Source organism: Equus przewalskii, chromosome 6 (assembly GCF_037783145.1).
Source record: "Equus przewalskii isolate Varuska chromosome 6, EquPr2, whole genome shotgun sequence".
Taxonomy (NCBI): domain Eukaryota; kingdom Metazoa; phylum Chordata; class Mammalia; order Perissodactyla; family Equidae; genus Equus; species Equus przewalskii.
In genome coordinates this window covers 48,081,533-48,107,469 of record NC_091836.1, presented here as the reverse complement: position 1 = coordinate 48,107,469, position 25,937 = coordinate 48,081,533, and the positions used below count along the sequence as shown (strand labels likewise).

At 42.0% G+C, this 25,937-nt stretch overlaps 1 protein-coding gene and 1 long non-coding RNA gene across 14 annotated transcripts in view; one reads left to right on the top strand and one right to left on the bottom strand.

The window, feature by feature from the left end:
• LOC139084135 (uncharacterized) overlaps positions 1 to 936 on the bottom strand; it is a 38,136-nt gene extending 37,200 nt beyond the window's left edge. Inside the window, exon 1 of the long non-coding RNA XR_011541483.1 lies at positions 818 to 936. This is a non-coding gene — a long non-coding RNA (uncharacterized lncRNA). The remainder of the gene's footprint in view (positions 1 to 817) is intronic.
• LOC103545992 (zinc finger protein 709-like) overlaps positions 1 to 25,475 on the top strand; it is a 515,885-nt gene extending 490,410 nt beyond the window's left edge. For 5 of the 13 annotated variants that reach the window (XM_070625410.1, XM_070625402.1, XM_070625409.1 and 2 more), the window contains one exon: positions 19,588 to 23,015. In XM_070625410.1, the coding sequence (XP_070481511.1) occupies positions 19,595 to 21,277 (1,683 nt within the window). In that variant the 5' untranslated portion in view covers positions 19,588 to 19,594 and the 3' untranslated portion in view covers positions 21,278 to 23,015. Of the gene's footprint in view, positions 1 to 979; positions 1,134 to 18,804; positions 18,932 to 19,135; positions 19,197 to 19,587; positions 23,016 to 25,244 lie in introns of those variants that run through there. The other 8 variants (XR_011541453.1, XR_011541452.1, XR_011541458.1 and 5 more) reach the window with 4 other exon arrangements.
• The last annotated feature ends 462 nt before the right edge of the window (positions 25,476 to 25,937 follow it).

The following is a 25,937-nucleotide window of genomic DNA, read 5'->3' as shown; positions in this document are numbered from 1 at the left end:
GACCATTGTCCATACCCCCAACAGATTTCAGGGCCAAAGGGTTCGGGGGGGTTATGATGATGATTTTAGGCTGGTTACTTTTTAAAAAACTGCAGGCGGGAAGGAGGCTCTGAGGAGTGGAATTTGCTTGCCCTTTGTTGAGAGACATTTGCATTTTTGAAGGAAGTCTCCATCTGTGGGGGTGTCTCCCTCTCTGCACCAGGAGGAAGGGGGATGATCTTATCTCTAGAAACTTTTAATGGGGATGGCAAGGACTTAAGTGTTGTTTATTGTTCTTGTCTAGTAACTTCATGTAGCTGACTCCCCCCACCACCAACATCCTCCAGGAAGCACAGGACATCCTGACTTCATCCAGTCTGATTCTTATCTAAAGTTATAGGACCACCCAATAACCAGACCCCACCTGTACTGACACCATTTTAACGACTTTTTAAACATATTCTTTCCTTCGTCTTGTAAAGAGATAATTCACATACCTATGCCTTAAGTTTAGCTCTAACCCTCAACACACTGCAGCAGCTTTTCCTGCCCATGAGTCCTGTCCCCAGGCAGCAGCTCTTTACTGCCCATGGGTTCTGTTCTCCTCCTATTCCATACTATGCTCGGAATAAAAGAGCACTACTGCTAGCCCTTCAGAGTCCAAGAAATCTTTCTATGGACTCCTCTGCTCGCCGAGCCTGCATCAGTCTGTACTTGAGCCGTTTGAAACTCAGTCAGTACTTCCCCCTGCACACCTGCACCCACGAGTTCACAAAGAGCTGGGTGGAAACCATAGAGGCAGCCCCAGGCCAGGAAAAAGTTCTGGTTAAACGCAAACCTGCCAAGTGAGTCTGGTTCCAACCGCCAGCCCAGGCGGGTTTGGCTGAGCCCTTCAGCCTCCCACCTGCTGCCACTCTGGCATGACGGGGCGGGGCGTTTGGGACTGTCCAGTCAGGGGAGCCTCTGGGGCAGGTGGGTGGGGCCATGCACTGGACTTCCTGTTAAGGTGGCTTCCGGCTGCTGCGGAGCTGCACGTGAGCTGTTGTCTGCCGTAAGGGTCCTGGTGGCTCTGCTGCAGCTTCTGTCACCCTGTGACCTGCAGTGGCCGTGGGGGTCGTAGGAAGAACTCAGGGGACCCAGGAGCCCTAGGAATGGTGAGTGTGCGGCCCCGGGGTGAGGACGCGGAAGGAGGGGCTGGTGGGAAGCGGCGGAGGGGGCCCGGCCTCCCTCGGTCCCCTCCGGAGTCTGCGGCCCCGAGTCCGCGGTGGCGCCTCTCGGCCCTCAGGCCCCTCCGGCCGCAGCGTGGGGGCGGGGCAGGCAGCCGGGCCCCGGGCGTCCTGTGGTCCCTGCGCGCGGCGACTTGGACCGGAGCGTCTCTGGGCCGCTGTGCGGCCGCAGCCCCGCGTGTCCCAGACGGTGCGGGGCCCGCGGGAGGGCCCGCAGGACAGTCGGGCCTCGGTCTCCGGGCTCCGTGCGCGGAGGAGCTCTGGTTGTGGGGTCCCCAGAGCCTCCTTTCTCCTCAGAGCGCACCCGTTTTCTCCATAGTTTTCCAAATGTTTGGGGAGCAGCGTCTCAATCCACAGTCCTTTCCCCACAGGCTGCTCTTCCTGGGACTGACAGTAAATCCGTAAATTTCCAGATGCCTCCCCGCACTCCCAAAGCCACTTCCCCTCTTTCATTCATAGGATCATTATCAACACTTCTTCCTCCCTGGCGCGTTTCAACCAGACCCAATATTTTAACCGCTTATCGTTATCCCCCAGAGCCATGGATGGCTCTATTTTTTTTTTTCAAGATTTTATTTGTCCTTTTTCTCCCAACAGCTCCCGCCCCCCCCATAGTTGTAGATTTTAGTTGTGAGTGGCTCTAGTTGTGGCTTGTGGGACACCGCCTCAGCATGGCCTGATGAGTGGTGCCGCGTCCGCGCCAGGATTCGAACCCACGAAACCCTGGGCCACCGAAGCAGAGCTCGTGAACTTAACCACTCGGCCACAGGCGGGCCCATGATGGCTTTATTTTATTTTATTTTTCTAAATGAGTTAATGATAGGTTACAATCTTGTGAAATTTCAGTTGTACATTAATGTTTGTCAGTCGTGTTGTAGGTGCACCACTTCACCCTTTGTGCCCAGCCCCCACCCCACCTTTCCCATGGTGTCCACTAAACTGTTCTTAGTCCACATTTTTAAATTCCTCATATGAGTGGAGTCATACACAGATTATCCTTCTCTAGCTGGCTTATTTCACTTAACAATTCCCTCAAGGTCCATCCATGTTATTGCAAATAGAATGAATTTGTTCTGTTTCGCAGCTGAGTAGTATTCCATTGTATATATGTACCACATCTTCTTTATCCATTCATCTGTTGATGGGCACTTAGGTTGCTTCCACGTCTTGGCTATTGTAAATAATGCTGCAGTGAACGTTGGGGTACATAGGACTTTTGGGATTGCTGACTTCAGGCTCTTTGGTTAGATACCCAGTAGTGGGATGGCTGGATCATATGGTAGTTCTATTTTTAATTTTTTGAGGAATCTCCGTACTGTTTTCCATAGTGGCTGCACCAGTTTGCATTCCCACCAGCAGTGTATGAGGGTTCCTTTTTCTCCACAACCTCTCCAACATTTGTTACTATTAGTTTTAGATATTTTTGTCATTCTAATGGGTGTAAGGTGATATCTTAGTGTAGTTTTGATTTGCATTTCCCTGATGATCAGCGATGATGAACATCTTTTCATGTGCCTATTGACCATCAGTATGTCTTCTTTGGAGAAATGTCTGTTCATGTCTCCAGCCCATTTTTTGATTGGGTTGTTTGATGTGTTGTTGAGTTGCGAGAGTTCTTTATATATTATGGATATTAAGCCTTTGTCAGATATATGACTTGCAAATATTTTTTCCCAGTTAGTGAGTTGTTTTTTTGTTTCAATCCTGTTTTCATTTGCCTTGAAGAAGCTCTTTAATCTGATGAAGTCCCATTTGTTTATTCTTTCTATTCTTTCCCTTCTCTGAGAAGACATGGAGTCTGAAAAGGTCCTTTTAATACTGATGTCAAAGAGTGTACTGCTTACGTTTTCTTCCAGAAGCCTTATGGTTTCAGGTCTCAGCTTTAGGTCTTTGATCCATTTTGAGTTTATTTTGGGGAATGGTGAAAAAGAATGGTCAATTTTCATTCTTTTACATGTGGCTTTCCAGTTTTCCCAGCACCATTTGTTGAAAAGACTTTCTTTTCTCCATTGTATGTCCTCAGCTCCTTTCTCAAAGATAAACTGTCCATAGATGTGTGGTTTTATTTCTGGGCTTTCAATTCTGTTCCATTGATCTGTGCACCTGTTTTTGTACCAGTACCATGCTGTTTTGATTACTGTAGCTTTGTAGTATGTTTTAAAGTCAGGGATTGTGATGCCTCCCGTTTTGTTCTTTTTTCTCAGGATTGCTTTAGCAAGTCGCGGTCTTTTGTTGCCGTATATGAATTTTAGAATTCTTTGTTCTATTTCTGTAAAGAATGTCATTGGGATTCTGATTGAGATAGTGTTGAATCTGTAGATTGCTTTAGGCAGAACAGACATTTTAACTATGTGTATTCTTCCAATCCATGTACCTGGAATGTCTTTCCATCTCCTTATGTCGTCATCCATTTCTCTCAGAAAGGCCTTGTAATCTTCATTATATAGGTCCTTCACTTCCTTAGTTAAATTTACCGCAAGGTATTTTATTCTTTTTGTTGCGATTGTGAATGGTATTGTGTTCTTGAGTTCTTTTTCTGTTAGTTCTTTATTGGAGTATAGAAATGCTACTGATTTCTGCAAATTGATTTTATACCCTGCAACTTTGCTGTAGTTGTTGATTACTTCTAACAGTTTTCCGATGGATTCTTTGGGGTTTTCTGTATATAAGATCATGTCGTCTGCAAACAGCGAGAGTTTCACTTCTTCCCTCCCTATTTGGATTCCTTTTATTCCGTTTTCTTGCCTGATTGCTCTGGCCAGGACCTCCAGTACCATGTTAAATAAGAGTGGTGATAGAGGGCATCTGGGTCTCGTTCCTGTTTTCAGGGGGATGGCGTTCAGTTTTTGCCCATTGAGTATGATGTTGCCTATGGGTTTGTATATATGGCCTTTATTATGTTGAGGTAGTTTCCTTCTATGCCCATTTTGTTCAGAGTTTTCATCATAAATGGCTGTTGGATCTTGTCAAATGCCTTCTCTGCATCTATTGAGATGATCATGTGGTTTTTATTTTTCAGTTTGTTGATGTGGTGTATCACGTTGATTGATTTGCGGATGTTGAACCATCCCTGTGTCCCTGGTATGAATCCCACCTGATCATGATGTATGATTCTTTTGATGAATTGCTGAATTCTGGTTGCCAAAATTTTGTTTAGAATTTTTGCATCTGTGTTCATCAGCGATATTGGCCTGTAGTTCTCCTTTTTCATGCTGTCCTTGTCAGCTTTTGGTATCAGCGTGATATTGGCCTCGTAGAATGTGTTAGGAAGTGTTCCATCCTCCCTAATTTTCTGGAATAGCTTGAAAAGGATAGGTATTAACTCCTCTGTGAAAGTTTGGTAGAATTCTCCAGGAAAGCCATCTGGTCCTGGGGTTTTATTCTTTGGGATGTTTTTGATTGCTGTTTCAATCTCTTTCCTTGTGATTGGTCTGTTCAAATTGTCTGCCTCTTCTTGAGTGAGCTTTGGGAGATTGTAGGAGTCCAAGAATTTATCCATTTCCTCTAGGTTATCCATTCTGTTGGCGTATAGTTTTTTGTAGTATTCTCTTATAATCTGTTGTATTTCTGCAGAGTCTGTTGTTATTTCTCCTCGCTCATTTCTGATTTTGTTTATTTGAGCTTTCTCCCTTTTTTTCTTTGTAAGTCTGGCTAGGGGTTTGCCAATTTTATTTATCTTCTCAAAGAACCAGCTCTTTGTTTCATTGATCCTTTCTACTGCCTTTTTTGTTTCAATAGCATTTATCTCTGCTCTGATTTTTATTATTTCTCTCCTTCTGACTTTGGGCTTTATTTGTTCTTTTTTCTCTAGTTCAGTTAGGTGTAGTTTGATTGCTTATTTGGGATTTTTCTTGTTTGTTAAGATGTGCCTGTATTGCGATGAATTTTCCTCTTAATACAGCTTTTGCTGTATCCCATATGAGTTGGTATGGCATGCTATCATTTTCATTTGTTTCCAGGTATTTTTTTATTTCTTCTTTAATTTGTTCCATGATCCATTGCAATGATTCAATGTTCAGTAGTGTGTTGTTTAGTCTCCACATCTTTGTGCCTTTCTCAGCTTTTTTCTTGTAATTAATTTCTAGCCTTATAGCGTTATGATTGGAGAAGATGCTTGTTATTATTTCAATTTTTTTAAATTTGTAGAGGCTTTCCTTGTTTCCCAACATATGGTCTATCCTAGAGAATGTTCCATGTGCACTTGAGAAGAATGTGTATCCATCTCCTTCAGGGTGGAGTGATCTATATATGTCTATTAAGTCCAATTGTTTTAGTTTTTCATTCAGCTCCACTATTTCCTTGTTGATTTTCTGTCTGGATGATCTGTCCATTGATGTGAGTGGGGTGTTGAGGTCCCCTACTATTATTGTGTTGTTTTTAACATCTTCCTTTAGGTCTGTTAATAGTTGCTTTATGAATCTTGGTGCTCCTCTGTTGGGTGCATAGATATTTATAAGCGTTATTTCTTCTTGATGAAGTGTCCCTTTGATCATTATATATTGTCCCTCTGTGTCTCTCTTTACCTGTCTTATTTTGAAATCCACTTGGTCTGATATAAGAATTGCAACACCTGCCTTTTTTTGCTTGCTATTAGCTTGAAGTATTGTCCTCCACCCTTTCACTCTGAGTCTGTGTTTGTCCTTGGGGCTGAGGTGTGTTTCCTGGAGGCAACAAATTGTTGGATCTTGTTCTTTAATCCGTTTTGCCACTCTGTGTCTTTTTATTGGAGAGTTCAATCTGTTTACATTGAGAGTGATTATTGATGCATGTGGACTTAATGCTGTCAATCTGTCGCTCATTATCTTGTTTTCCTGCATTTGTTTTCCTGTGTGCTTTAGCTGGCCCATTTGATACTGCAATTTCTTATGCTGGGTTTCTTAGATTTTTCCTTATTTATGTTTTGTGGCTCTGTTCTGTTTTTTAGTTTAGTTGCTACCCTGAAGTTTGTATTCAGAATCTCATGTATAATATAGTCTATTCTCTGGTGGTCTCTTACTTACTTGGCCTAGACTGATTTAGAGCCTTTGCTCTTCCCTTCCTAAATAATTATTTTCATTTCTTATTCCAACTCGTGTTATGAATTTGTAGTTAGAGTGATAAGATCGTCCTTGCTTTGGTAGTTTTTACCTTAACTCTAATGCTATAGTTGAATATTTGCTATCCTGTTCTGGTTCTATCCATCAGTCTCCCTAGTCTGTGGTTTGTGACCCCTTTCTCCCTTTTTTCAGGTATGAGAGCCTTCTTGAGGATTTCTTGTAGTGGAGGGCTTTTAGTTACAAATTCCCTTAACTTTTGTTTGTCTGGAAAAGATTTAATTTCTCCCTCATATCTGAAGGAAATTCTTGCTGGATAGAGTATTCTTGGCTAAAGATTTTTATCTTTTAAAGCTTTGAATATATCACTCCATTCTCTCCTAGCTTGTAAGGTTTCTGTAGAGAAATCCACTGACAGTCTGATAGGGGCTCCTTTATAGATTATTCTCTTCTTTTTTCTTACTTCCCTGAGTATTCTTTCCTTATCTTTCCTTCTTGCCAATTTTACTACTATGTGCCTTGCAGTAGGTCGTTTTACATTGACAAAACTAGGAGATCTGAAAGCTTCCTCTACATGCATTTCTCTGTCAATCCCTAGATTTGGGAAGTTCTCTTCTATAATCTCATTAAGCACACTTTCTGCTCCATTTTCCTTTTCCACGTTCTCGGGAATTCCTGTCATCCTTAAGTTCTTTCTCCTCATTGAATCCACTATCTCTCGGAAATTTTCCTCTTTTTTTTTTTTTAATTCTTTGTTCTCTTTCTTCCTCTGTCTGGAGCCATTCAGCCTGTCTGTCTTCAATTATGTTAATTTGTTCTTCTATGGTGTCTACATGGGCATTCAGGGAATCCATATTCTGTTTTATCTGGTCCTTTGTGTTTTTCATCTCTAGTAATTCTGTTTGATTCTTCTTTATAATTTCAATCTCTTTTCTGAAGTAACTCCAGAACTGATTGACTTGTTTCTCTATCTTTCTCTCTACCTCATTGAGTTTTTTGATTATAGCTTCTCTAAACTCATTTTCACTTAGTTTACCTAATTCCAAGTCCTCAGGACTTAATTCTATGTTTTTATTGTTTTCCTTCTGGTCTGGGGCTTTTATAAATTGCTGGATGGTAGAGGAGCAGTTTTTTCTCATGGTATTAGAATTCGGTTGCAGTTACAGCCTGTTGCCATTAGATGGGGGTTGAGAGCCGCATGTTCTGAGCTCTCCGCCTTCGGGCAAGATGGCGGTGCCCAGTGCGCTTTGCTGTGAGGAAGGGGCTGCTTTTCTCGCGCTCCAATCTGGATTTGGATCAGTTCTGTTCTCTGGTCTCCCGAGGCCCTGGGTTTATGGGGTCCTCGTGCACGGAAGCTTTTCACCGTCAGCAGGTTTCCACTGTACCAGCGGTGGGAGTCCTGGATGATCCCCTGGTTGCACGGCCCCTCCCCCGCTCCTTCCTGGACCCGTGCAGCAGTGATCACAGACTCTACGGGAGGGAGCGACGTTCTCTCCTACCCCATTCCAGCTCCTCTGAGGCCGGCAGCAAGGTCTCTGTCCTCCGCCTTCTTGGTATTGTAGGTCTCTAATGTGTTGGCATTAGATTTATCTGAAATTTAGTTTTTCCAATCCTTTGTTATATTTTGGAGGGGAAGGAGTCCCGAGTCAGCTCACCATGCCATTTTTTCCGCCCCTTCTCCCATGATGGCTTTATTTTAAGCATTATTTTTGTCTGTGTGATACGGACTCCAGGAGCCGAGAAGTTGAAAGATTTCTTGGACTCTCAAGGTCTGGGAGTAATGCTCCCTTATTCAGAGAATAGTGTGGGGACAGGACCCATGGGAAGGAAGAGTTGAAGTGGATTTAGGGCAGGGCTAAACTTATAAGGCATAGGTATGTGAGTTATTCCTCTACAAGACAAAGGAAAGATCATATAAAAAAGTTGTGGGGCTGGCCCAGTGGCACAATGGTTGAGTTCCCACATTCTGCTTTGGTGACCCAGGGTTCGCCAGTTGGGATCCGGTGCGGACATGGCACTGCTTGGCAAGCCATGCTGTGGCAGGTGTCCCACGTATAAAGTGGAGGAAGATGGGCACAGATGTTAGCCCAGGGCCAGTCTTCCTCAGCAGAAAGAAGAGGATTGGCAGCAGATGTTAGCACAGGGCTCATCTTCCAAAAAAAATAAAAGTCATTAAAATGGCGGGTGCAGTTGGGGTCTGGTTATTGGGTGGTCCTGTAACTTTAGAAAGAATCCAATTGGATCAGGTCAGGATGTCCTGTGCTTCCCGGAGGATGATGTAGATTGGTATGCAGGGCAGGATGCCTTGGGCTTCTTTCCCTGGGGCAGCCTCGATCCTCATCATGTGGATGTTTTACATAGAGGAAAGCAGAGAATAACCACCTGGAACCTCATTGCAGAAAATGCTTGTGTCTCTCCCCCAGGATCTTTCTGGGCCCAGACATCCTATGGGAAGTGCTTTAGGTGGAGGTTCCTGTTGAAAAAAATGTCCTGGGTGGTCTGTCCCATTGGCATCTCCCCCCACATTTGAGAATCAAAAAGTTATTCACTTATTTAAGTCTCTGTCTTTCAATAAAGGTAAATATATTTAGTCAGTAGACCTTGGAAGACACTATGAAGTAGTTCCAAACAGGCAACATAGAGGTGAATTTCAGGAAAAATATAGTATTCATTTGTAACATTCCATTTTTTCAGAATACTTGTTTCAGTCTTTCATACCTTGAATGTCTGTCGTTAGTTTCTGAGGTGTGTTCCTTACTTTTGGATGCTTTCGAATGAAATTCCAGGGCTTACACATGCTGACCACAAGTGTTCAGGTGTGATTTCTTGCCTCGGAAATAATGTCACCACAGGACCGGGAACAGAGTTGTCATCCCAAATTATGGGTGTTTGGCATAAGGGCTATTTTGAGCTGATGAGTAGTAAAAAACAGCAGACACAGGCAAATCTCTGAAAACCTAGAAGTTACCCTTTTGTAAGGGAAGTTTACATTTAAGAGAAACATCCCTTTGTAAGGGTGCCTCCCTCTCTGTGCCAGGAAGGGCAGGATGGCTGCAGATCTGTAGAAACTTTGTCAGTGGAAAAGGCGAGTTAAATCTGCATGACAACTTGATTCTTGTTCAGTGTGCTTTTCCTCGTAACCTCCCGTCACTAACCCCATCTTAACAGCAGGATGTTAAAGCTCTTTGTCACAGAAGTTGGCCAGCCAGGAGCCTGTGCAGAAGAGAAAGTTTTGATCTGCCAGTCAGACCTCACCCTGCCAGGTCTTTGCATCCCAGCTGGCCCTCCCTGCTCCCTTAAGCCTCAGCCCCTGCTCTGGATGAGGGAGCCAGAGTTGAGAGCCTGTCCTCCTGTCTCCTTGCCAATCGATGGCACCTTCAACTGTTTCTTCTTTCAAAGCCTGGTGTGCCATGATCCCAGCTTCTGTGCACATCAGGTGGCGAGCCCTCACTCAGTAACAGTAGTAATTCACCTTTTTTCTTAAAGGAATAGACATTTGTGGTTTTCTAGTTGAAGTGATAGGAATAGCTTATACTTTTCTTCCCTACTTTCTCTGAAAGGTCTGCATTTAAATGCTTTTGCTGGATTATTGAAACACTGGGTTTGTGTCATGTAAAATAACAATGCTGTTCCAAAGCATCTCCAGTGGGGAGCAGAGGCTCCCAGTCTAAGACCCAAGCTAAGGCCCCCTTGGGCGTGCAGAGGGAAGGACTTGAAGGCCCAGCTGTTCTTCCTGGGGAGCCTCCCCCTCCTCCTGCTCACACCCCCATGGAAGGAGCCTTTATCCTGAGAGGAGCTGCAGAGCCCTGGAAAGCTGGGGGTGCACGTGCTCATGGGGTGGGGAGTGACACCCTTCCTGAGGTTGTGGTTGTGGTTCCTTAGGGCTGGACATTTTAGACACTGTTTCAGTTTTGCACCCACACTGTAGGTGCACTGAGAGTGTAATCTGTGCACAGTGAGGAAGTTTGTGAAGATCAGGTCTTCTGTCCTGTGGAGACAGGGTTCATGAATTTGGAGTTCATGTGGGTCAGAACCTTAGACTGAATCTGGCTGAGAGTTTCCTCACATGTGAGAGTGGGAACCTGGGGGAGGCAGTGCTTCCATGCTCACAGGAGAGGGAGGGTGCATGGGGCTCCCAGAGTTCATTCCTGTGGCTGCTCAGGGGTCCCACCCCCCCCCTTCACCAGGGACTCACCCTCTCCAGGGGTTCTGTCTCAATTGGGAGAGTCTACACCTCAAGTCTGGGAATATGGTCCCTTTCTGAGTGTGGGTTTCCTTCTGAACTGCAGGCCAGCAGGCTGCTTCTATGAGCTGATTGGAATATTCCTGTTTCTGTCCTTGGATTCCTTGATCAGTTGAAGGTTACAATCCACTGATTCTAGTTTCCATTTGCACTTGGGGTTTTGGAATGTAATGTCAGAGATATGATGTGAGCAAGGCAAGAAAATTGTGGAACAAACAATTTTTTTCCATTTAGACAAGAGAACCTCAAGATGTGCGATGGGTGTATTTCAGTTCTCAGGTGCATTTTCCATGTTTAGGTCAGGTTTGTGTGTCCATGTCCCTAGAGAAGTTTCACATTTAAAAGGCTATACGATTCCTAAGGCAAGTGAATTTTACTTATTTTCTTATTGTTTGTGTGTTTGTGTGTGAGGAAGATTGTCGCTTGAGGTACCATCTGTGCCCATCTTCCTCCATTTTATGTGGGATGCTGCCACAGCCTGGCTTGATGAGGGGTGCTGGGTCCACACCTGAGATCCAAACGTGCAAACCACAGACCACTGAAGCAGAGCAAAGTGAACTTAACCGCTATGCCACTGGGCCAGCCTCTGAAATCTGTTTTAATGGATGTGGGGAAAAGGCACTTGAATTTCTCTTTTCATTGATATGAGGAATCAGGTCAGAGGTTGTGTAAATCTTTGGAATTCCTAGTTTATTTCAGGGCTTAATTGCAAACCCCTAACGTTGTATAATATGCTACTCCTTCCTAAAAATATTCCCAGGGTAGATATAGTGGAGGCAGAAACAAAAATGCCCCTTGTCTTTTTTGTTAGAAAGAGATTGGCAAATATTTTATGGTTTACAATTTTATATCCATTAATGTTTAAAGGATTAAATCTTGAAATGATTTCCTATGTAGAAATGTTAAAAATAAAAGTTATTTAAAAATAATGATCAAACATAGGAAAATATGGTGTATGTAAATGTCTCTCCTTATTTTATTTTATTTTGTTTTTGAGGAAGATTGATCCTGCACTAACATCCGTGCCCATCTTCCTCTACTTTATATGTGGGACGCCTGCCACAGCATGGCTTGACAAGCGGTACATAGGTCCATGACCAGGATCCAAACTGGCGAATCCCAGACCACCAAAGCGGAGCATGTGGACTCAACTGCTATGCCACTGGGCCTGCCCTGGTCTGCCCTTATTTCAAGTGAAGAATACATGGGAATATTTTTGTTTTTTTGAGGAAGATTAGCCCTGAGCTAACTGCTGCCAATCCTCCTTTTTTTGCTGAGGAAGGCTGGCCCTGAGCGAACATCCGTGCCCATCTCCCTTCACTTTACCTGTGGGACACCTACCACAGCATGGCATGCCAAGCAGTGCCATGTCTGCACCCGGGATCCGAAGCAGCGAACCCTGGGCCACCGAAGTGGAAGTGAGCATTTAAGGGCTGGGCCACCGGGCCGGCCCCTGCATGGGAATGTTTAAAAAGTTTGTAAGAGAGGACAGTAACTTAAGAGAACTTCCTGCCCACATGCCCTGCCCCACTCCTGCTCTTACTCCAGCCACTCTCCAATGACCAGTTTTGCTCACTGCTTCATCATCCTGTTAGTGTTTCTTTATATAAAAAACAGCTAGTGTGAATGCCTATTTTTGTCCCTCAAGTTTCTTCTTGTAATGAGTGGCCAGAGTTTGGTACTGATGATGTTTGACGACTGACCACTTAAGCCTCGCCCTCCCTTTTCCCCTGGGCCTTCTTACCTGGACAGGCTGATGACAAAGCCTGGAGGCTCCTGCACTGTGGGCTGCTACTTGCTGGGCAGCTCCTCCTGGGCGCTGTGCTGCCCTGTGTTGCACTGTTGACCCCACCAAGCCTGGGTTCTAACTGCAGAGGACACTGAGTTGGCAGTTTTGGGAATTCCTGTCCTCTGAGAGCAGGAGTCTGGGAATCCAGCCTCCTTAATGTGATCTTCTGTCAGTGTCTTGGGTGGCATCTGTGTGTGTGTTGAGAGTGAAGGTGAGACTGAGGCTGGAGTCGCCTTGACATTAGGGGGAGTCTACGGTTATGAGGATGATTATACCCTATCACTGAGCTGAGCCCATCTGATGGTTGCTCCTTAAAGAGTAATTATTTCAGAGAGAAGGAAGGGCCAGGAAAGTGCAGCCAGTAGGAAGCAAGATTCCAGAGGGCTCCCCAGGGCCCCTAAGTCACTCTGCTGCTGCTCCCAGCCCTGTACCTGTTGCAGCAAAGATCCCGACCCTCTGGGTTATAGTGGACCAACCACAGTCTGAGTTTGGCCCAGTGAAGAGATTAATTCAACCCAACTTAAGCTCAGGCACCTGAAACTCTATAAAGCAACCAGTTGTCTTGCCCCTTTGTGGTAAAAGAATTCTGGAAATGTCTTGACTCAGAGATACCCAAAATAGAAATCAGAGTCACACTTGTATGTACACTAATAGGTGTACAATACCAGGACACTCATCATCCACCTTGGGGTTCTGACACTACTGATAGTGACCATGGCACTTCTCAGAGAAAACAGTGCTGTGCTCCCCAACAAGGCATTCGATGGAAGTTTCCCCTCCCGTTTGGTTCTCAGGCTCCTAGAGCACAGACTGGCTTATTGAAATACGTTGAAGTCATTGTACAACTCGAAGGACCTACGACTAGAATATACAACCATGTATTGGGGGCTTTTAGGAGAAGAAGAAAAAAAGATTGGCAACAGATTAGCTCAGGGCCAGTCTTGAAAAGGAAATAACTTGAAGTCAGTTGAATGAGAGATGTCCTGTTTCAGTAAAAAAGGGGTGAATTGGACGAATTACAGTGCGCGGTGCACGTTAGCATTGACTCTGTGTGTTACACACTGTGTGGGTTTTGGCAAATGTGTACTGACGTGTCCCCATCATTTCCGTATCATGGAGTGTAATTTCTCTTCCCTGAAACTCCCCTGTGCTCCACCTATTGACTCATCCCTCCCTCCAACCCCCAAATCCTTCACAACTAAAGATCCTTCTAGTGGTTCATACTTTTGTCTTTCCCAGAATTTTATATACTTGGAATCATACACTACACAGCGTTGTCACATTGGCTTCTTTACTTAATAATAGCTTTTTAAGGTTCCTCTATGTGTTTCCATGGCTAGATTGATACCTCATTTCTTTTTATCATTGGACGGTGTTTCATTGTTTGGATGCACCACTGATTGTCTGTTTGATACTTGAAGGACATCTTGTTGAAAATTCTAACACTTGCCAGTTATGAATAAAGTTCTTCTAAACATTGTTATGTAGGTTTTGTGCGAGCATAAGGTTTCAGCTCATTTGGAAAAATACCGCGGAGCATGATTGCTGGCTCTTACTCTATGTAGTGACAGTGTATCTCATTTTGAAAGGAGGTTCCTGTCTTCCAGTGTGGATGTTCCAAATCCGGTTTCTACCCGCGATGAACTAGGAGTCCCTGTAGCTTTGCATCTTCACTGATGTTTGCTGTTCTGAATATTTTGACTTTTACCAATTTAATAAGTGTTTCATGATCCCCATTGTTGTTTTCTTTGCAATTTCCTAATGACATTTGATGTAGAGCATGTTTCATATTGCTTATTTCCCATCTAGATCTCTCCTTCAGTGAGCTGTCTGCAGATCTTTTGCCCATTTTTAATTGCATTTTTTTCCTCTGACTATTACAGTTTAAGAATTCTTTGCATATTTCAGATACCAATCATTCATCCAATAAATGTTTTACAGAGATTTTCTCTTACTCTGAATTGGTATTGATCTTCTCTTTACACCATCTTTTTCAGAGGAGGAGTTTTTCTTTTTACTTAAAATTGTAAAAGTTTTGGTTTGTTCTTTTGTGTACCTTGCTTTTTGGTTTTCTATGTGAAAATTCATCAACAAACACAAGGTCATCCAGATTTTCTTCTGTGTTATCTTGTAGGAGTTTATTCCTTTGGCATTTTACATTGAGATCTGTGATGTGTTGTGACTTAATTTTCATGAAAAGTGTGAGGCCTGTGTCTACATTTGTTTTGTGTGTGTGTGTGTTTGCATGTGGGTATCCATTATTTCTCCCCGTTTGTTTAAAATACTTGCTTTTTCGTTTGAATCTCCTTCTGTGTCAAAGTTCGGTTGACTCTATTTGTGTGGGACTGGAAGGAGAGCAAACTTACTGTACTCTTCTTAATCCCAGGAGTTGTTTCTGTCATTGTGAGTTCTTCCAGTTCTTGCGTAGAGACAGTCATATCATATGGAACAAACGCCATGAATTTAGCTACAGGATTTGTGAAGATGTTCTTTCTCAAGAAGTGGAAGTTCACCTCTATTACTAGTTTATCATAAATGGATGTTGCATTTTATCATCTTATTTTATATTCATTTCTCCTCCTTTCCTTCCTGATATTAGTAATTTCTGTCTTCCCTCTTCTCTTTGTTATCTTCACTGGATATTCATCAATTTTATTTGTCTTGTGAAACAAGCAGCTTTTTTCTTTTCATTTTCTCATTGATTTCCCACAATGATATTCATTTCGTTCTAATTTTCATTATTTCTTTTATTGTGCTTGCTTTGGGTTTAACTTGCTCTTCTCTTTATTCTTTGTTAAGGTACATGCTTGTATTAGGGATTAGAGATCTTTGATTTTTCCACTGTATGTGATGGCTTAAATTTCCCCCTGGATACTGCTTTCGCTACATCCAAGAACCTTTGCTATCTTGTGTTTTCATGTTTTTAATTCAAAATAATTTTTCATTTTTCTTGAGACTTCTAGTTTGCTACTATGTATTATTTAGAAGTGTATTTTTGAATCACCGTGTATGAGGGGGTTTTCCAACTATGTCTGGTATTGCCTTCTAGAAGAATGCTTATGTGGTGTGAGAGCCTATTTTGTATGATTTCTGTTCTTTCAAATTTGTTAAGGTGTGCTTTATGTCCCAGGATGTAGTTTGTTTTGGTGAATGTTGCATGTGAACCTGAGAAGAATGTATATTCTGCTGTTCTGTGAAGTATTCTATAGATTACAATGAAACCCAGCTGTTTCACAGTGCTGTTCATTTCACGTCTGTCCTTCCTCACTTCCTGCCTACTGAAATGTCTAATTCCTGATGAGGGGGTATTGACTTCTACAGCTTTGGTACTGGATTTGTCTATCTCTCCTGCATTCGATCAGTTCCTCCCTGAGGTGTGTTGCCCCTCTTTTGTTAGGCAGGTACACATGCAGCGTTGCTGTGCCTTCTCAGAGAATAGGCCCCTTTATCAGTACCTACTGCCCCTCTATCTCTGCATCTTCCTCAGTTTGAAATCTGCATTGTCTATGATGTCTATTCCTCTGGCAGCTTCCTTTGGATTCGTGTTGGCATGGTCTGTTTTTCTCCATCCCTTTACCTTTCATCTGTCTCTGACTTTGTGCTTAGGGTGGGTTTCTTGTAGACAGCATACAGTGGTATTTTTTGAACTCTATTACTGTGTCTTTCAGTTGTAATGAGACCATTGATGATTAAAGTGGTTGTTTATTCAGTTGGATTAATATTTACCAAAATTTTAGTTTTTCCATTTTTACCCTTGTTTGTTTTTGTCTTCTACCTTTTTGCCACCTTTTCTCGTTAAAATTGAGCATTTCCTGTAATTCTTTTTTCCCCTCTCTTAGCATATCAGTTACACATTTTTTAAAAAACACATTTTAGTCTTTGTCCTTGAGTTTTCAGCATACATGCACAACTAACCCACCCCTCTGCCAAGTAACACTGTGCCGCTTCACCGTGTGCAAGTACCTCTTAACACACTGTCCCCAATTTTCCTTTCCCTGTGTCTTCTCACATTGCTGTCATTTATTTCTCTTGTCCATAAGCTTCTCATTGCCAAATACATTCTTCCTGACATTAGTTTAAACAAAGTGTCATCTGTTATATTAATTATAAGAAACATAAAAGATATGTCCCCTCATTTTTTCTTCTTCTAATCCCCTACCTTTATCATTTACATTCTTTCTGATAAACTTTCCAACAATTTCATTCCAAGTATGTGTACTTGGGACAAATTTCCTCAAATTTTGTCTCAGAAAGTCCTTATTTCTTTGTACTGCAGGATAATTTTGCTTGCCCGAATTCTAGGAAAGTGGGTTTTATTTTCAACTCTTTAATTCTTTCAGACTCCTCTGTTCTTGTTGCGTGGTTTTTGAGAAGTGGTCCAATTTAATTCAAATCTTTGTTTCTTTCTGTCGAAGGTGTGTTTCTTCTCTGCCATTTTTCAGTACATTCTCTGTCTGTGATGTGTCTCTAGTTTCAGTGTGATACCCTTGGGTGTGCACTTTTGTACTTTATCGTGTTTAGTGTTCTGTGAGCTTACTGCATGGCCAGTGTGCTGGCTATCATTAACTTTAGGGTAATTTGGTGATTATTACTTCATGTTTTCTTCTGTCTCTTTTTCTCCAGGTATTCCCATTATCTGCATTTTAAGCCTTCATTTAAAGAGGGTTGTCCTAGGCTTCATGGAAATTGTGTCCTGTTTTGTTATTTTTCCCTTGCATTAGACTCTGGTGAAATAGACATATTTTTTTTTTAGTACAGGCCTTATTAAGAACAGAATATGTGGGGCATATTTCAAAACGCCATCTTTTTTTTTTTGTCTTTCACAAGTTTGGAGACTCTGGTTTGTCCTATGACCTCAAGGCTCTCCTGGATCTAAGAAAGGTGGTTCATGTCAAGTTTATTCATTTTCTTCTTGTAAGGTCAAGAATGACAGCTTCTAAGCTCCTTAGGTGCAGGATCAGAAGTTGACAGGGCATCATCCAGAGTGGCTGGTCAGGAAACACTTCCCCTTGAAGTTGGACAAAGGAAATTTTATGTTTTTTGGGGAAACCACTGTTAAATGCTTTATGTATTTTATAATCATGGGCAAATTTAACATGAAACCATTGTGGACTTCAAGGAGCTCCCTTGCAATCTGCAGCTCTTTTGTTTTTTTCCTAAAGATTGGCACCTGAGCTAACAACTGTTGCCAATCTACTTGTGGTGTTTTTTCCTGCTTTTTCCCTTCAATCCCCCCAGTAAATAGTTGTATATTTTAGTGGTGAGTGCCTCTGGTTGGGCTATGTGGGACACCACCTCAGCATGGCCTTACAAGCGGTGCCATGTCCTCACGCAGGATCTGAACCAGCAAAACCCTGGGGCGCCAAAGTGCAGTGCGTGAACTTAACCATTGGCACGGGGCTGGCCCCAATCTGCAGCTCTTAACCTACCCCTCAAGGGGAGCAAAGCTCTGGGTACACTGTTAGCATTTGACCAGAAAGAGCTCTTGTGGCACATTATTATCTCACAATGTGTTCTCTGTTTGTGAGGAAGATTAGCCCTGAGCTAAGTACTGCCACTCCTCTTTGTTGCTGAGGAAGCCTGGCCCTGAGCTGACATCCATGCCCATCTTCCTCTACTTTATATGTGGGAGGCCTACCACAGCAGGGCTTGCCATGCGGTGCCATGTCCGCACCTGGGATCTGAACCGGCGAAACCCGGGTTGCCAAGAAGCGGAACGTGCGAACTTAACTGCTGCACCACCAGGCCGGCCCCTAAAAATGTGTTCTAAAATTGGTGAGAAGTAGCTTTGAGGTCCATAAGTATAGTGATCTTATGGTCTAAGTTTTCATGACTTCTTCCTTGTGCCTGAGCTCTCAGTTCATAATAATTCCAGCCCCATCAAATCATCCAGAGTGAGAAAGGTAGAACTGAGTCTATGATAGATATTACACAAGTTAAAAGCACTGTTTAACCACAACAATATTTACATTCAGCCAACTGCATCTGCTTACGTGTAATGGCCTGGAGGTTTAGGACAATGTGGGCAGCTTGGCTTGATCAAAGTGTGTTTTCACAGGCCTCCTGGACTCTCAGTTTGGTGATGGGACCACAACAAAAAGCTTGCACTTGTTCACTATGTTTTTATTCACTGAAACATCCCATAGATTTCACCCTCTGCCTCATGGAGTGCTGTAACCGGTTGGTAAAGTGAAAGAAGATGATTGAACTTTTCTTACGAAGAATCGTTGGTCCACAAATGATGTTTGTTTCATTTTATAGCATTTCTGTCATTTCCCAATATGTTTTGGAACTTTTTCTTAGAGAGAAATCGGATGGAATGTGATCACAGTAAAAATGTGTATTTCCATGTGTTCATAATATTGTTAAATTGGTGAGCATTGTCTTCAGAAAAAAGGGAGTTTGTGATGTTCACACATAGGACGAATGTTTGGAGATAATAGAATCCCATGTAACCTTCCTAGAATTGGAGTATACATCCCCAGTGCTGTCAAGTTCATGTATGCTACTCTAAACACATTTGTGGTGTTTTAGGACTCAGTGACCACTGAGGATGTGACTGTGACCTTCACCCCAGAGGAGTGGGCTTTACTGGATCCTTCTCAGAAGAAACTCTACAGCGATGTGATGTGGGAAACCTTCAGGCACCTGGCCTCAGTAGGTAAGGGTGAGGACATTCCTTCACGTCATCAATGAGAGAACAAGTGGTTCTTGCACATCATCAGTGTTCTAAGATGTAGATGTGGAAAGGGGAGGTTGTTAGTAAATAATGTAGAAATGGCCATAGATTATCATAGACTTAGAATCTAGAAATTTTTGTCTAATTTCTAATATTTGGAATAAACTTTCTGGGTCTGCATTTCAGAAGTAACATGGGAAGATTGTGATGTTGAAGATCAGTACAAAGACCAGGGGAGAAAAGTAAGGTGAGTCACGCAATAGAAAGCTCTGTCTCACGTGAGAATCCTTGTATGTTAAGAAATTGTTCTAAAAAAGAACAAACAAAACCAATAACCCTTGCTTCAAATTTTGCTAATTCTTAGAAAATGTTCACCAAATATGCTTTGTGAAATGTGATGTAGAGGTTCACTTTTTGTGGAATATTTCACTTAGAAATAGTATTAGTGAACCCTATCTATGAATATCACTGTTTCGATAATAACAAGGGTGAAGTCCTTTTCCAGAAGATTCGGTATATTTAATTTCAGAGAATTCACAGAAGGGAGAAATCATAAACATTTCCTATCAATCGTAATAAACATAAGTATAAAATCATGAATAGAGAAATCATTAACAATGTGCTTCTCATTTGTACAGCAAGCATATGGTAGGGAGAGTCTGTGGAAGTGAAGAGGCTCGTCAGTGTGAAGAAAACGTCAGCCTTCTTCCAAATCTCAGTCTGAACAAGAAAACTACAGGAGCTAAACCATGGGGATGCAGTGCATGTGGAAGGGTTTTCATGCATCATTCATCCCTTAAAACGCACATTAGATGTCACACTGAACATAAAACATATGACTTTCAAAAATATGGAGAGAAGCCATATAAATGTAAGGAATGTGGGAAAGCCTTCACTTATCTCACTTTACTTCGACTGCATGAAAGAACTCATACTGGAGAGAAACCCTATGAATGTAAAAAATGTAGTAAAGCCTTCACTTGTTCCAGTTATCTTCAAAGACATGAAAGAATTCATACTGGAGAGAAACCTTATGAATGTAAAAAATGCAGTAAAGCATTCGCTTGTTCCGGTCATCTTCAAAGACATGTAAGAATTCATACTGGAGAGAAACCCTACGAATGTAAAAGATGCAGTAAAGCATTCACTTCTTCCAGTAATCTTCAAAGACATGAAAGAATTCATACTGGAGAGAAACCCTATGAATGTAAAAGGTGCAGTAAAGCATTCACTTCTTCCACTTATCTTCGAGTCCATGAAAGAAGTCACACTGGAGAGAAACCCTTTGCATGTAAAAAATGCAGTAAAGCATTCACTCGTTTCAGTTCTCTTCGACTTCATGAAAGAATTCATACTGGAGAGAAACCCTATGAATGTCAAAGATGCAGTAAAGCATTCACTTCTTCCCGTTCTCTTCAAAGACATGAAAGAATTCATACTAGAGGGAAACCCCATGAATGTAAAAACTGCAGTACAGCATTCACTTCTTTCAGTTCTCATCGAGTTCATGAAAGAATGCATACTGGAGAGAAACCCTATGAATGTAAAAGATGCAGTAAAGGATTCACTTCTTCCAGTAATCTTCAAAGACATGAAAGACTTCATACTGGAGAGAAACCCCATGAATGTAAAAAATGCAGTAAAGCATTCACTTGTTTCAGTTCTCTTCGACTTCATGAAAGAATTCATACTGGAGAGAAACCCTATGAATGTAAAAAATGCAGTAAAACATTCACTTGTTCCAGTCATCTTCGAAGACATGAAAGAACTCATACCGGCGAGAAACCCTATGAATGTAAAAACTGCAGTAAAGCATTCACTTCTTCCCGTTCTCTTCAAATACATGGAAGAACTCATACTGGAGAGAAACCCTTTGAATGTAAAGTATGTCTTAAAGCCTTCAGTTCTACGAATTCTCTTTCAAAACATGAAAGAACTCACACAGGAGAGAAACCCTATGAATGTAAAAACTGCAGTAAAGCATTCACTTCCTCCAGTTATCTTCGAGTTCATGAAAGAACTCATACTGGAGAGAAACCCTATGAATGTAAAAAATGCAGTAAAGCATTCACTTGTTCCACTCATCTGCAAAGACATGAAAGAACTCATACTGGAGAGAAACCCTATGAATATAAAAACTGCAGTAAAGCATTCATTTGTTCCAGTTCTCTTCGAAAACATGAAAGAACTCACACTGGAGACAAGCTCTATGAATGTAAAGAATGCAATAAAGCCTTTACTGCTTCCAGATATCTTCGAGTCCATTTAAGAAGTCATACTGGAGAGAAAGCCTGTGAATGTGAGGAACGTGAGAAAGGCTTTGAATGAGAAAGGTGCTTGTTCTCACATGGAAGAACTGGGTCAAGGCAGCTGCTGCACAAGGCAGCAGAGAAACAAACTCGAATTCGTATTTTCGTATTTGGGCCTTTGCGGTTCGTCCTTCTTTCTGACTGGTATTTGGTGAATAGACTTTGAATTAAGTAGACGCCTCATGCAAACTTTTGAGGATATGCACGAACGCACACTAGAGGTAAAACCAGGTAGATAGAAACAATTTGGGACTTTTGTCATCGCACTTCTTTCTTGAAGGCATGAAAGGACTCACTGGATAAAAACGTCTTGAATGTTCACAGCATGAGAAAGACTTCAGTTGGCCTACACCCTTCTATGTGAAACTCCCACCAAAAAGAACTGTAAACGTAAGTCATATGAGAAAGCTTCATGGAAATTAATTTGTATATGAGGTTCTAGAAAACTTTGAACAGGAAAGAGTCATTATAAAAGTGGTAAATATATTGTATTTATCAAGCCATTCTTAAAGTGCAAGATTAGACTATGGATTTCTATAAATTACTTCAGAAATGAATATTGAGGTGAGGTCATTCTGCTAGTCATCCTTCATAAATAGTAAATAAGATTCATAGGTAGTGCATTTCCCTGAAATCAGTTAACTTTTTATCTTTAGTTTTTTAGTAATGTTTTAATTGTTCTGTGTGAAGGGGGTATTGAAAAATGACAGTTTGTATTTGTTGTGATTTTCTTACTGGCCTTGTATTACAGTTCCTGCATGTGCTTCATCCATTGTACATATTGTACATGTTTCAGAGAAAGCTCCTTTCTGGGGGTGGTGGGTGGAGAAGCCTGTTTTTATTTTCTGTGCTATTAAACAGTTGGGGAAAATTTATGTTTGGCAAGTTTATCCAAGAGTGTACTTCCTGTGAATTGTTATTTTTGTATTTGGGCCTATGCGGTTTGTCCTTCCTTCTGACTGGTATTTGGTGAATAGACTTTGAATTAAGTAGAGGCCTGTGGCAGGCAACAAAATCTAGAGCTGGACACATCACCCCTGTACTGCATTATGTCAGTGAGGGTAATCTGAAGAGCTAGATCTTTAAGAATCCGTCCCATTGATGGTTCCTTGTTGGAATCCACCAATGGCCTCACTTGCATGAGATCTGGAAGGCAGAGCACACAAGGCCTTAGGCCGATTTTCAAGCCACCACACAGGGAGGGAGACAGTTGCATAGGAGCTTCAAGGACACCACCTTCCATCCCTTTTTCTGGATTCTTTGCCCTTCTTGTCAAGAGTATCTTGGAAACCACCAAGAAATTAGTTGATTTCCATTTTGTTAGAGATGCATTTTCCACTAGTTTCACATCAAAGATCCATTCGAGTTAGGGTCTTTCTGTAAGGCCTCTTGTGTCCACCAGGAAGCCAATTCAGACCTTTGTGGTTGGGAGTATTCTCTGACTCCCCTTTTCCCTAGATGATAATTGAGTAAAGTCTAACGTGTATAGGAAACACCTTTGCTGTTCATAGTGCTAGTGAGCACATTTTCCTGCTTCACCATGGCATCTCCAATGGGACATAAAAAGAACCTGTGAGTTTGTTTCTCTGCTGCCTTGTGCAGCAGCTGCCTTGACCCATTCTTCCATGTGAGAACAATCACCTTTCTCATGTTTGGAAGACTGTGTGTTTCTTGTTACTTGTAGCTTCAATGTATTCCCCCAATGTGTTGTCAATGACCTTTGAGTGTACATCAATAAAACTATGTCTAGGGGCTGGCTCCGTGGCTGAGTGGTTAAGTTCACGCACTCTGGGATTTCGTTGGTTGGAATCCTAGGAGCGGACATGACACAGCTCATCGAGTCGCGCTAAGGTGGCATCCCACATGCCACAACTAGAAGGACCCACAACTAAGAATATACAACTATGTACCTGAGGGCTTTGGGGAGAAAAAGGAAAATAAAATCTTTAAAATCTATGTCCATCTGTTTCCGAAATGAACACTTCTCTAGTTGTTTCATTGATATATTTTATCAACTGTTCCAGTCCATCCTATGTTAATAAATATTGTGGATTTCATTTTTACAGACTATTAATATCCATTTATGATTATGGATTTTCAGATATACTTCGCAAGGTTCTTCATCTAATCATTATACATTTTGAGTCAATTTTATCATGTGCGGACCAATTGAGTATTTCTTCATCAGTTAAACTGTATTTCTTATTCTTTTACAGTTATAATTTTGTCATGAAAATAATTTCTCATTCATTTTTAACCCCAAAATTAACCACCATATTTTTCTTCAGTGCCCTCTTCCAGTGACCTGCAGGATTGCACCTGCAGTCAGAGAGGGGTGTAAGGAGTTCTAGTAAGAATGACCACAGACCTAAAGGACCTTGAGGTGTAACAGTAACAGTGCTCAAAGGACTTCTTACAAGATTTTGGCCTGTGTTTGTGGATTTGACTGCAATTCAAGGAGGCAGGTTATTTTCTGTATTCAATGATGTGAGCAGGTCAACTTAATTGCAACTTCTGTAAAAAATTTTTTTGTGAACCAAATCATTATTTTCTAGAAGGCGAAAACAACATAATGAAGGTAAGTTAATTTTTAAGAAGTTCCAGTCAGTCGTTTTCATAAGAAGGAGGAAAATGGCCATTTTTATGACGTGGCGTTTTATCCTTTATCATTTTTACCTCTATGGTCACAAAATATTGTTAGTTTTGTCTTGGAAACGGTGTACTTTTAATGAACAAGCTGTTGGACCCTTTTCTCTTCAGCAGGGTAAGACTTGGCCTTGCAGTGGATGCAGCCAGTTCCTGGTCCTCTGGAACAGCTTGGCCTTTCCTACTTACAATCAAAACACTGATGTATTTCCTATGGTGAATTGGACACTGTTTATTGTGAAGTACCTCATTGAAATACATAACTTCTCTTCTTAGAATCCTACATAATATTTTCACTATCTCCTTTAGACTTAGCTGAGGCCTTTGAGTTTAGGTAAATTGTGAGTCAATGCAAACCCAGCCAGGGAAATAGGATCAGTGTGCCAATCTGAAGCCTTTCCTTCTCCGAGACTGTGCTCTTGCTGGTACCGTTTCAGCATCCCCCACAAGCCATGCAGTGTGGAGTCAGTGTACACACTGTAGCAGAGCTGAGACACAGTGGGATCTGGATACAGAGCATGAAACATACAAGTCCTGGCAGTCCTGGTGCTTCCATGTTTATGGAAAAGCAGAAGTGACGGACGCAGTGAAGCTTTGTTTTATAGAATAGAAGTAAGGCCTTTGAAGAAAACTAAAGAATAGCATTAAGCTAGTAGGCTGAGGTGTGTTTGTATCTTTTCTATGAGTGTAGGAGTGAGCGAGGATGTCATTATTATTATTGGGACTTGAGACTTCCTGTTGATCTAATCCATATGTATTTGTATTGTCTTTTGTTTTTAATGTCATTTGAGAGGATTTTTATATTACCATCAAATATTTAAAATGTTATCGTTTTTGGCATTTTCGTTTTGCTCCTCTACAGACTGGAGTGTGCAACATGCACCCCAGTAAACCATGGAGTTCCTCCCACTTAGAGAGACAGTTGCCTTCACCTGCCCTGTTCTAGCTCATCCTGAGTGAGTTCTATGAGTAGAGTGACATCTCTGTGAGTCTGCTGTGATCTCCCCGTGGAAACAGCACAAAGAGCTCTGGCTGGTTAGAGGCAACCGTCCCAGGAATAATTGAGTGAGCTGCAGAGAGAGGGTTTGGTTTTTAGTAACATCCTAATTAAGTGCAAGAGGAGAAATGGGAAATTCTCAACATCTTTTCATCACAGGAGTGGCTGGAAGTCTTTAATTTCAATGATCCAGAAAGCCCCGGAGCCCAGGTAGGTGATGACATGTTTCATTTCCGTATGCTTAGACATCCAGCACATGGTGTGGAAAACTGGGGAACAGCCGTAACAGCTGCCAGGTTTAAACAGCAAAGGGGACAGGATGTTTTCCTTTCTTTTTTTTTAGTGTGAACTTATGAATTGGAGGGTTTTCATTCAAATGAACACCACAGGATTGTTCTTTTGAGGTGATGGGATTTTTTCATCTTTTAATGGCAGTATTCCTAACATTTCTGAGGACTCATGAGAGCACTTAAGTATTTTATATGTGTGTTATATATGTAATTATTAGAAAGTGAATACTGTAATTGCTTTCATATGCTAGAAGAATGTCAAGATCTCCTGAACCTGGATTTTTGTGTGGTCAAATCTTTCCACCACTGTGGGATCCTTCTTAGGAAGATTGCAGGACTGAGAAGGACTCAGTCCTCAACAGGCCTTTCTTGCAACCTTGTCTTATTTGAGAAAACACCCCCTAGGGTTGCACCTGCCCTCAGCTCATACTCACAACCAGAGTGAAGTGAGAGGGCTCCCAGACTCTGTCTTTGAGTCTAAATCAGGTTCGTGGACAGCTCTTTGGAAATTCTGCAGTCTGAAACATTAAAGTGTCTCCCAAGCAGAATCCGCCTGGGGACATCCTCGTCCATGTGCGTCAGCATCAGTTCTTTCCAGTGCCATCCATAGACCATTTCCATCTCTTCACTTCCCTACTCAAGCCTACTCTGTGTCTGCTTACTTGGAAAAATCTTTGGAAGTCCACTCGTCTCTACATTTTCTCTGAGGCATCAGGAGGGGACTGTGAGCTGAGAGGGTGACAGAA